General features: G+C 32.7%; 2 protein-coding genes across 2 annotated transcripts; one reads left to right on the top strand and one right to left on the bottom strand.

The window, feature by feature from the left end:
* The first annotated feature begins 4,775 nt into the window (after window positions 1-4,775).
* On the top strand, window positions 4,776-6,615 carry LOC100787502 (amino acid transporter AVT1I). Its single transcript, XM_003533493.5, has 3 exons — window positions 4,776-5,009; window positions 5,212-5,819; window positions 6,044-6,615. The coding sequence occupies exons 1-3, from the start codon at window positions 4,850-4,852 to the stop codon at window positions 6,557-6,559; spliced, it is 1,284 nt and encodes a 427-aa protein (XP_003533541.1). The 5' UTR covers window positions 4,776-4,849; the 3' UTR covers window positions 6,560-6,615.
* Window positions 6,616-7,777: 1,162 nt separating this feature from the next.
* LOC100786960 (ATP-dependent zinc metalloprotease FTSH 6, chloroplastic) lies at window positions 7,778-11,721 on the bottom strand. Its single transcript, XM_014761794.3, has 4 exons — window positions 11,185-11,721; window positions 10,544-10,857; window positions 10,012-10,252; window positions 7,778-8,360 (listed from the first exon to the last, which is right to left on the bottom strand). The coding sequence occupies exons 1-4, from the start codon at window positions 11,704-11,706 to the stop codon at window positions 8,196-8,198; spliced, it is 1,242 nt and encodes a 413-aa protein (XP_014617280.1). The 5' UTR covers window positions 11,707-11,721; the 3' UTR covers window positions 7,778-8,195.
* Between the last annotated feature and the right edge of the window lie 405 nt (window positions 11,722-12,126).

Genomic DNA, 12,126 nt, shown 5'->3' with positions numbered 1-12,126 from the left:
TAAGGTATATGTATATTGAGAATTAAATTTTTATCATTAAAATTTAGGTAATTTAAATACAAAGTGAAATATTACATTTTACTATACGAATCTTAGTTGAATATATGCATTGAAAGTTATTTTTGTTTTAACTTTCAAGAGAGCTTATTTATTATAGTTGGTGACAATATTTACTATAAATAGAGAAAAAAATTAGTGAAAAAATACAACACATAAAGAGAGATTGTGAAACAAAATCACTTTGTAGAGAGAAAAATGTCTTTGGGTGAGAGTGTTATCATTTTTAGTAACCATTGAGTGGGATACTCGGGTTTGTAGAGTGATACACTATTTAGAGTGAGTTACAATCTTGTAATCATTTTTGTGATAGTGAAGTACTATTCAAGACCTGTTGGTGTAGCAAGGTCTTGACCAGGCATTAGAAGATGAAAGATCAACTTCTATAAATGAAACCGAGTGGACTAAGATCCAAAGGAGGGATGTGAGCACGATTCGGTTAGTCTTTGCTCCCGAGATAAAACACAACGTGTTGAAGGAGACAACATCGAAGGCCTTATGGGAGAAGCTCGAGAATATTTATGCATCAAAGTCGCTAACCAATCGCCTTTGTTTGAAGATGAAGTTGTATCGACTCAAAATGAATATGGGAGAAGATCTCCATGACCACATCAACAAGTTCAATCAGTCAGTAAGTCAATTGTTGAATGTAGATGATAAACTCTCCGATGAGGAGCAGACGCTGTTGTTGTTGGCCTCACTACCAAGTTCCTTCAAAACTTTGGTTCAAATGTTGCTTGTGGGAAAATCAACTTTGAATTTGGATGAAGTGATTGTCGCTCTTAGAGAAAATGAGAGAATGATGAGAACTGAAAATGTTGATGATGAACACAATGCAATAGCTGTGGTGGAATCTGAGCAAGGGAGGAATCATTCAAGGAGATATGATGGCCCAAGAGGAAGATCAAAATCACAACCACATCCACAACGAGATATGAGTAACATTCAGTGTTACTATTGTGGTGAGAATGATCATGTGCAAGTGAGGTGTAAACAAATGAATGAGGACTTGGAGAAATTAAAAGATATGAACAAAGATGATGTCAACTCTAAGTTAATGTAGTAAAAAGTGTGGAAGATGAAGATGATGTGTTTTTGGCAACAAATGATGAGATTGCTAAAATAAAATGGGTGATGGATTTTGCTGCCTCAAAGCACATTTGCAGAGATCGAGAGATGTTTGATACTTTAAAAATTGATGGAGAATTCAACCATTTTAAGCTAGAGAATGATGGAAAAATGAAGGTTGAAGGCATAGGGAGTGTGAGGATGAAGCTCCATAATGGTGCTATTCGAACTTTCTCAAATGTAAGGTTTGTACCTTCTGCTGTTGTCAATATGATTTCTATGGGGGAGATGAAATCACAAGGGTACAAATATGTTGGTTCAAAGTGGGGATGCAAAGTGTACAAGGGGAGAAACTTGGTGTTGCGAGGAGAGAAAAATAAAGACAACTTTTACTATTTGGATGATCAAGTCTTGAAGAGGAACCATGATAGCAAAGTGAAAAAGAAAGTGAAGTTTTCTAATGTAGTGGAAGTGTTGGGAGATACTTCCATTGGAAGGGAAGTTTGTTCACTCTCAAATTAATTAAAAGATATTTCTCTTTTGGCTTGAGGGCGAGAATTGTAGAGTTTCAATGCAAAAGATAAGGTGCATGCACACTAGGAATTGAATTTTTATTACTAAGGTTTAGGTGGCTTAAATGCAAAGTAAAAGATTACATTTTACTATATGAACCTTAGTTGAATGGATGCACTTGAAGTTATTTTTTGTTTCAACTTTCAAGAGAGCTTATTTATTATACTTGGTGGCAATCTTCATTATAAATAGAGAAGAGAATTAGTGGAAAAACACAATACATAAAGAGAATGTATGAGAAGAAAGATTGTGAAACAAAATCACTTTATTGAAAGAAAAATGTCTTTGTGTGAGAGTATTATCATTTCTTGTAACTATTGAGTGAGATACTCGGGTTTGTAGAGTGATACACTATTTCGGGTTAGTTACAATCTTACAATCATTTTTGTGATAGTGGAATACTTTTTGAGTCGGTTCCGTGAACGTAGGTAAAAGGTATCAAACTACATAAAATTCTTGTGTTTATTATTAGTTTTGTTACGGTATAATCTTTATTGTGTTCTCACGATCCGTTGTGAATGTGAATAATTTTATTTATGAGAGGATTGATTTTCTAACACTCATCTGACATAAGCAAAATCAATTCGAATTTCATTATTTGTACTACATTTATACCACTAGAAAGCTGCATTGCGTTAATTAACTATTCTATTTCCAAAGCATCCATTTCCAGTTCCATCTCAGGCCCAACCCTTTGGTTTTGACATCACATGATGCATATGTGCATAGCCCAACCCAATAACAGCAGCTTCCTCTTCCTCACTGTGTTATCTAACAATGATTGTTGGCATGGCAAAAAAACGAGAACATCAGTAGAAGATATCAAGTTATGTACCGTATTTGCAGCGTACGAGATCATAAGTCGCAACTCGCAACCATGCACACTCAGGAAACCATTAACACAATATAATAGGTATGTATATGTAGGATTATTATTTGTCATCAACTTTAGTTTTTTTTTTTTTATGAATTAAAATAACGAGAAAATTCAAATCCAGTCGTCCTCCTAATGAACACATATGCATGCCAAGATAATTAAACTGCTAAGCGTATAGCCTGAGGTTTAATTTCTTGCATGCAGACAATAAATTTGAGTTGGGATCGATATTGATATATTTTTTGAAACATATATATTCGATCATAATATATTTTTTGAAACATATATCACATTAATCTAGTTCAAGGAGAGAAGGAGTCGTAGAAACAGGTAAGGGAAAGTTGTATCTCACCCACCAAACAAAACAGATAAGAAATTTCATTATTTGTCCTACATACGAGAGGGGTCCAAATTAATTAACTAATTAAGAATTAAGACTGAAAGTGCATGTATGTTCATGCATGCAGTATATACAATGAGCTATTTTCGACTGGCACATCTTTAATTAATAGCGTTAACAATCTCGATCCATGCCAGAGCAGCATCGAATCATTCCCAGTTCCGGTTGATAAATTTCCTATTTCCTACTAGAATTCCATCCTTTAAGTGCGTGTTTGTTTTTACTTTTTTAGGCGTTGCAAGACAACTGAATTAATTGACGTTCGATATATTTTTCAAACAGAACTTCAAAGACATTCTGTGGTCCATATATACATATATATATATGTATGATCCAGAGTCCAGAGATTCTTTTATCTCCGGTCCGGCTTTAATTTTCTATTTGGCTAGGAATCAATTGAAAATGAAAATTAAGGATCTAACTGTTTAGAAAAGCTTTCTCATAATGGCAGAATTGATTAGCTCTCCCACCAAAAATGCAGTCCTTCTTTTGTCATGACAGTGTTGTCTCATCTTTTTTTACTGATCACATGCAATAATCATGTTAGATCTTGTGCTTTTAAAGGTGATCAAAATCTGTACAAAGTCTAGTACTTTTAAATACCATGCTAATCAAGTGCAGCCAAACGACTTTCTTGCTGTAAGATTGGAAAAAATTCTACTCCGAACATCTTTTATATAGAACTGTTTCAATTCCATGTCTTCCACTAAGATAAAAAGGAGGATTAAAGAAAGTGAGATATATAGCATTGACATGATTAAAAGAAAACTAAAAACATAAATAAGCATTAGAGTTTCTCAAATTAAAATAAGTCAATAATATTTTTTCTATGAGAATATAATTTAAGAATCCTTATTTGTTTTTTCCTTTTTCTTTTTAAAAATCTATTAAGCACAATGACTCCTTTAGTACAATCTTTTAGCTAGGGCCGCATTTATTTTGCTGTAGTTAAGTGGGACCATAATTAACAGTCACGTTTAATTCTTGTTCGGGTGTCTGTGGATTGTTTTGATTCTATTTTATGGCAAAAAAATAATTTGATTCAAAGATTAAAACATCGATCCTGCATTTCGTTTGGTTTGGATTGCTTTCATTTCTTAAAAAAATTAATTCGATTCAATCCAATAAAAATGCAATTTGGATTGGATTCCATTTTTATTGACGCATCCTTATTTTCTCTCAAACTACATTTTATACAGTTAAAATTTATAATTTATAATAAATACTTTAAATATATAATTATTTTATAACTAAAATTTGTAACAAATAAATATATTTTATTTAACATATAAATTATATTTTAGATTTATGATAAATAATTTATATTGTTGTTATTAATTATTAATATTTTTTTAAAAAAATATTCAAATTAAAATCAGAACTAAAGGTTTTGCAATGAATTTCTTCATCCTAGTTTTTCGTTTTTTGACAAATTCTTCATCCTTGTTTTTCTCATCAAATTGCATTTCCTAATATTACGTCCATCTAAAGTGCAAATACTTTTAACAAAGGAAATGATTAAGCAGGGCAAAGGAGACGATTAATTGAAGGCATTTTTTTGTCTCTTGACAGCTGCTTAGACCTTTTTTGTGTTTTTTATTTGTTGCTCCTCCTAACCCTAGATTGTAGATCATCGCCCCTAAGGCTGGTCCTCTTTGAAGGTGACATATAACTTTGTGTTCGGTAAGGGACAAGATACGTAACATCGAAATTAATTGTTGAATTGAGTCATATTTCAAATGTTTGTACTAAAGTGACGAAGTTAGGTATCATGATTAATTAATCAACCTGCAAGTATTTGAGATTTGCAAACTTCTGCCCATTGCAAAAAATTAAAACTTTTTCCATAAACCTATATATCCGATTTTGCTCAAATGTCAGAAGAACTTTCCTGCAAATCATCCTTGGATGTTCCTTTACTACCGCAGTGGAATCACCATGAGGAGAAAGCCAATATAGCCTCTCATCATTCTACCAAAAATACTACTGTATCCCTCTTTCGCACCTGCCTTAATGGACTCAATGCAATATCAGGTTTCATTTTCTACAAACACATTCACTTCATTAAGTTAATTCAAAGAAAAATTTATGGATTATTTAGCTTATTTTAAAGACATAATTCTGTTTTTCTTTGTTACACCAACCTCATGATCAAGATCCTGTTTCCTGTTAAAACAAAAACTTATAAAATGCTAATTATGTTTTCGGCATGTGTGACTTTGGCTTTGGTTTCCAGGTGTTGGGATTCTCTCAGTTCCATATGCTCTTGCATCCGGAGGGTGGTTAAGCTTGGGTCTTTTGTTTGCTATTGCCACTGCAGCATTTTACACAGGCACGTTGATGAAAAGATGCATGGACAAGAATTCAAATATAAAAACCTACCCTGATATAGGTGAACTTGCATTTGGAAAGACAGGAAGGCTAATAATATCAGTGTCCATGTACATGGAGCTCTACTTAGTTTCAGCAGGGTTCTTGATTCTAGAAGGCGATAACTTGAGTAACTTATTCCCTATTGGGGAGATTCAGATAGCTGGCTTAGCAATTGGTGGGAAGCAACTGCTTGTGATATTGGTTACCTTTATCATCTTGCCCACAGTTTGGTTGGATAATTTGAGTATGCTCTCTTATGTATCTGCAAGTGGAGTTTTTGCTTCTGCTTTCATTATCCTATCAATATCATGGACTGCAACATTTGATGGAGTTGGTTTTCATCAAAAGGGAACTCTTGTTAATTGGAATGGTATCCCCACAGCTGTTAGCTTATATGCCTTTTGTTATTGTGCACATCCAGTCTTCCCTACTTTGTATAATTCCATGACAAACAAACACCAGTTCTCTTATGTAAGTGCTTTAAACAATTTTACATATTTTGGAAGTGTTGTGCTTTTAATCTTTGCAATCTAACACCTCTAGCTAGAATGAAAAAATGCATACACTAATCAAGTAAATGTTTGATTTGAATTAAAGTGGTAAATTTAATCCTATAAGTAAAGAGTGGATGTATCTTTGATTTTCTTACTTTTTTGTCTCTAATATAATGAATTTTATTTTTCTTAACATTGCAGGTCCTGTTTGCATGTTTTTTGTTAACCACGGTTGGTTATGCATCTATGGCTATAATTGGTTACCTAATGTATGGCTCACACGTTGAATCACAGGTCACATTAAACCTGCCACTAGACAAAGTAAGCTCAAAATTAGCAATATATACTACCCTGGTCAATCCCATATCCAAGTTTGCTTTGATGGTGACACCTATTACCGATGCTTTGAAAGACTTGCTCCCAAGTACGTACAGGAATAGAGTGACCAGCATCTTAGGCAGCACTGTCTTGGTGATGAGCACTGCCATTGTTGCCCTAACTGTTCCTTTCTTTGGAGATCTAATGTCTTTGGTTGGAGCATTTCTAAGTATCACGGCTTCTATCCTGCTTCCATGCTTATGCTACTTGCAGATTTCAGGCACATATAAGAAATATGGGTATGAGGTTGTAGCCATAGTAGCAATAATAATAGCAGGTATAGTAATGGGAATATCTGGTACATACACCTCTATCATGGATATAGTACACCATGGGTAATGCAGTGGTCCATTCTATTGAGTGTAATTTTCCTAAAATAAACAAATTTTTTTTCAGTGGTCCATTCTATTGGGCAATGCAGTATTTATATCTTACAACGATTGAGAGAGGTAAAAACAGATGGAGAAGTGAGTCATAGATGGATAAAAAGTGGTGTAAAATAGGATTTGTCTGCACGGTGGTAAACCTAAGTTCGACTGACAAAATACTCAAGGCCGCACAATTCGATCTACAGTAATCATCCTACACAAATTATTTTTTATTTTAAATATCTTATCAATATCTCTTATTTTTCATAATAAATTTTATAATATTTATATACTTTTTTATTCTCTTTAGATGTTGGATAATCCAATAGGTGTCTATTAAATATTTTCTTTTAAGTTTATTCACTATAACAAGCTGATTGATAATTAAATAAAAAAATTATATATGTTTAACTTTTTTTTGTTTGACAATTTTTTTTTACTTAGTTTTTTTTCAACTTAGATCTTATACGATCCCCACGGCAAATGTAATTAGTGCTATATCAAGTTTTTATGGAGTTGGATTGTTGTCTCTTCAATTTGAGACTTTTTGTATGATGACTTTTATTGTCTTAGCTACATGTTAGATTGTTAGGTGGTAGTGATTAGATGATTATTTAATTATGTTGTTCTACTCTCTTTAATTCTTTATTTAATGTTTCAAACCACTTAACTGTGAGAGATAAGATAGAACAGAAAAAAGGAGTGATTCTAATGATGCACCGTACATGATGGAATGGAAGAAAGGAAATATTCAATAACTCATCGGTTCAAAACGAACATTGAGAGGTTGAGAAATGGAGAAATTTTTCAAACTTTAATTCAATCAAAATCTGCCTTAATTTTGAGTAGTTCATACACTTTCTTTATATATAAGGAAAAAAAAAGAATTTCGTAGAACCTAAATAAAAGGTAATAAAAATTATATATTCCTAATTAATATTACTTAATTAATCTATTGCAGTGGGGTTTGTTTGATATTGCGTTATAATTACTAGTTGGGATCTTAATTTAATTTGGAACCATGGCAGTGCATGTAACATTGTGATCTCATTATTTTTGTGAACTGAGGTTGTGTCGTTATCAACTGCATATGTTCTGGTAATCATGATTTAAAAAATTTATGTATTGAAGTACTAATATTTAATATATCAACTGTATAAACTTGTTAACCTATTCGGTCTCCCTCGTGCTCTTCGCAAATTTTGCTATAGAAAAATGCAGTACGTTTAAGTTTTATGCATGGATAAAACCAGTTATAGTAAATACAAGAATAATAATATCATACAACTTCTGAAACAAGATGAAAGGTAATTATCTAAAAATACTGTCACTAAACTAAGCTCTATACCAGTACTGATGTACAACGTCATCATACTCCGTTACAAAGTTATATATATATATAGTCTTTCTCATCCCTTGAACTATACTTATTATGCTTCGATCAATTCCCGAATAGGGATTCTCTCTACCTTAATTGAAGAAATGTCAGTGAATTCAGACAAGATAGCTCTTAATTTATCTCCACTAAGGGTCTCCTTCTCAAGTAGCACATCCACTAATTTATCAACTGCATCACGGTTATTCCTTATGTGATTCTTTGCAATTTCTTATGCTGCCTCTATTATCTGCCTCACTGAGTTATCAATGTCCTCAGCTAGTTTGTCTGACATTGAGTTCCTAGCCAGCATCCTTAGCACAACATCACTACTTTGCACTGCAGGATCAGTCAATGCCCACGCTCCAATCTCTGACATGCCAAACACTGTTACCATCTGTTGCAAAACAAATTAACATTTTGTCAGCATATTGTAATTTCTAAATTTCCTTTCTCACCCCACAAAAGAAACTAATTTTGTTGAGGATCCGGATTGCTATAGTCACTCTTCATACATTCATGCAGTCAGTAATTTAGAACCGTTAGATGAATATTGGACGGATCAAATTTTCAGTAAATTAGACTTAAAACATGCATTCAAGATCGGAGTCATTCAATCTTCAATAGTTTTTTTTTTTAAAAAAAAATAAAGTATTCTCGTAGCTGAAAGTCATAAAATAATTTTCCAAAAAGCAGAGATCACCAAAGTAAATTTATCTCTTCTAACAAAGTTTTCTCCATATATCTCATATATTCTTGGGTTAAATTATCTAAGAATTTATAATTTTTTTCTCTTAATTCTTCCTTTTTGAGCAAATAATTATTGAATTAATATCATTTAAGTTTTTATGTAGAAAATATTAAAAATAACGAATTTATGATGCTTCGTGAGTAAAATAAAACCCAAAAAATAGGATAATTCAAGAAGGTTGAAACAATTTAGGAAAACACAATCAATCAAGAAAAACAAGACTAATTAAAAAAAGACTAATTAAGAAAAAATAGACTAATCAAGAAGCTCACCTATAAAAGAAGAGAGAAGAAAAAAAAACAAATAAACAAATCTTGAGAGTCATTTCTTTCCTCCATTTCCTTTCTTATCTTTCCCCTTTTACTAGATATTTTCCTCTTGCAATTGTAATGCCTCCATGATAATGAGAGGCTAAACCCCATTTATTGGGGACTTGACAGTCAACTATTTTTAATGTAATTTTTCTTTTTATCTATTTATAAATATTACATTTACATTATCTTTTCATGTGCTTAATATTATTGCTTGTAGCTTGATCACCCATTTGTATGATAAATTTTAGGGGTAATATTGGGAAATATTATTTTCTAATAGAACTGGGAAATAATATCTAAATAAAGTCATCACTAGGGATATGCTGATATTTGTTTTGCCTGTTCTGCATCTTTATTCTTAATGTAATTTAGTGTTTTATCTGCAAAGGAATTTGAGAGAGAAAACATACAAAGTAGGCTCTTTCATGCGAGGGACCAAAGTTAGAGTATACTAATAGATGTAAGGTGTAAATTAAAATAATTATAAATAGAGAAAAATCATTAACATTACATCAAAGAGTATCTCTGATAATATAAGTTCCCAACATGCTAATCTTCTGAATTTTCTTTTACAATAATATTGAATTTTCTCATCTTTTCTGTCTTTAATTAATTAATTTAAATTCTTGTTTGTTTTCTTCTCTTGTTTGATTTAATTTTCTGTCAATTTAAATTACTGTTTTTCTACTACTTTTCTAAATCTTTTTCTTAATCAAATATTCACCTACATGAATATAAACAAAGTCCTTATGAATACAATACTGAAACTTTTATTTTAATTTTACTATTTGGGACGAATTGATGCATTTATCAATTTATCAACAATATCTAGTCAGAAAATTAAATCCTTGTCAACAAATTTAAGGAACTCAACTATGTTGGACCTTCTTGGTTCATTCAATAGTTATAAATGCTAAGTGTGAATGCATGGAAAAGTGACTAGAGTACTGAATCCATGTCCATATTTTGTTGATACTACTAACCTTTCTTGCTATTTGTGTAATTTGTTGCAACTCCCCAGCAGCTCCAGTGGTTATCTCAGTTTCACCAAATATAACTTCCTCTGCTGCTCTTCCCCCTAAGCCTCCAACTATTCTAGCAAATAGTTGCTTCTTAGAGATGAGAGATGGATCTTCACCTGGTATGAACCATGTTAAGCCCCGGGCTTGGCCTCTCGGAACTAGAGTGACTTTCTGTACTGGATCATGCCCTGGGGTCAGTGTCCTGCAAAGTATAAAAGTTATTAAGTTAGACTGCAAAGACAACAAATTAAAGTGTTGAAAAATATGAAACACTTACAATTTTTTCACTCTCAAAATTGTTCTAAAGGTCTGTTTAGCTGTTTTCATTGCTTATTTTTATAAATAAATAAATAAATTGTTTTCCTTGTTTACATTATTTTCAGTACAAATATTAAAGAAAATTTGGAAATAGAAAGAAACATAAAAATCATTTTCTCAAACCATACTGGCCTTAATTTCTTTTGCTATCAACATATGTATTTGATGTACTTACGCACAAACAGCATGTCCAATTTCATGGTAAGCCACCAGAATTTTGCTTTTGCCATCAGTCATCTTGGTTCCTTCCATGCCTGCCACAATGCGATCTATGGAGTCATCAACTTCTTTCATTGTGATCTTATCTTTGCCCCTTCGACCAGCAAGAATGGCGGCCTCATTCATGAGGTTTGCGAGGTCTGCACCACTGAATCCCGGAGTTCTCATGGCAATGACACTAAGAGAGACATCCTTGTCAAGCTTCTTGTTGTTACTATGAACTTTCAATATTTCTTCCCTCCCTCTTTCATCTGGTAATCCAACAGTGACCTATTGGAACAATTACAAATTGTCATGTCTTATAATTTTGTTGAATTTTTAGTAACTACTAACTAGCTTAAAAGTCATACCTACCAACTGATTGATCGATCGTGCAAAAAGTTTTATACTACTAGCATATTATAATAAAATTCATTGTCTTATACGTTAAAATTTGTTTATTTTTATAGTAATTACTTTAAAAGCTATATTTATAATAAATTCTGATGGGTTAATGATTTACAATAGCAATGCATGGAAATTAAACTGATAAATAATAATTATATAGGCATTAACAGGGGTTAATTATAAAGGATTCTAAAGTTGCAAGTAACATACCTGTCTATCAAACCTCCCAGGTCTAAGCAATGCTGAATCAAGAATTTCAGGTCTGTTGGTAGCAGCAATGACTATAACTCCAGTGTTTCCAGTGAAACCATCCATTTCAGTGAGCAACTGATTCAGTGTTTGCTCCCTTTCATCATTTCCTCCACCTATACCTGTACCTCTCTGCCTCCCTACAGCATCTATCTCATCAATGAATATCAAACAAGGTGAATTTTGCTTGGCCTTGCTAAACAAATCTCTCACCCTTGAGGCCCCTACACCCCCAAACATCTCAATGAACTCTGATCCAGATAGGGAAAAGAAAGGAACCCCAGCCTCTCCTGCAATTGCCCTGGCCAGCAATGTCTTTCCAGTCCCTGGGGGCCCTACCAAAAGTACCCCTTTGGGAATTTTAGCTCCAACTGCAGAAAACTTCTCTGGGGTCTTCAAGAACTCAACAATCTCTTGCAAGTCTTGCTTGGCTTCGTCAACTCCAGCAACATCCTCAAATGTAACTCCTGTGTTTGGTTCCATCTCAAACTTTGCTTTACTCCTGAAGTTAACATATCATCAAATGAAATAATGTCAAGGAAGTTGTTCAATATAACTAGTTTATATCTATGGAAGTGACATATACTCAAAAAGACTTTCATTGATCTAAGAGTATGTGCTCCTATTAAAATCATGATACTTGGCCTGAAATTTTCACCTTTTAATTGCTTACTATAACTGTAAGTATTATTCAGACAAAACTAAATAAATTAGTTATAGACTGCATGATATGCACTCGTTTTTCTCTCAGCCATTGCACCTGCTTGCTGCAATTTTCCCTTCTGTATCTGCTCATTTTACTGTTATTTTGAGAATTATCAAACCAGTTTTATAGGAAGAGGAACCAGTTTTTGAACATATAATAAGAATTTTGAAATTCAATGTAAAATTTATCGTTCAATT

This window comes from Glycine max, chromosome 9 (assembly GCF_000004515.6).
Source record: "Glycine max cultivar Williams 82 chromosome 9, Glycine_max_v4.0, whole genome shotgun sequence".
Taxonomy (NCBI): domain Eukaryota; kingdom Viridiplantae; phylum Streptophyta; class Magnoliopsida; order Fabales; family Fabaceae; genus Glycine; species Glycine max.
The sequence above is the reverse complement of the archived record's forward strand: the minus strand, read 5'-3'. Positions and strand labels throughout refer to the sequence as shown.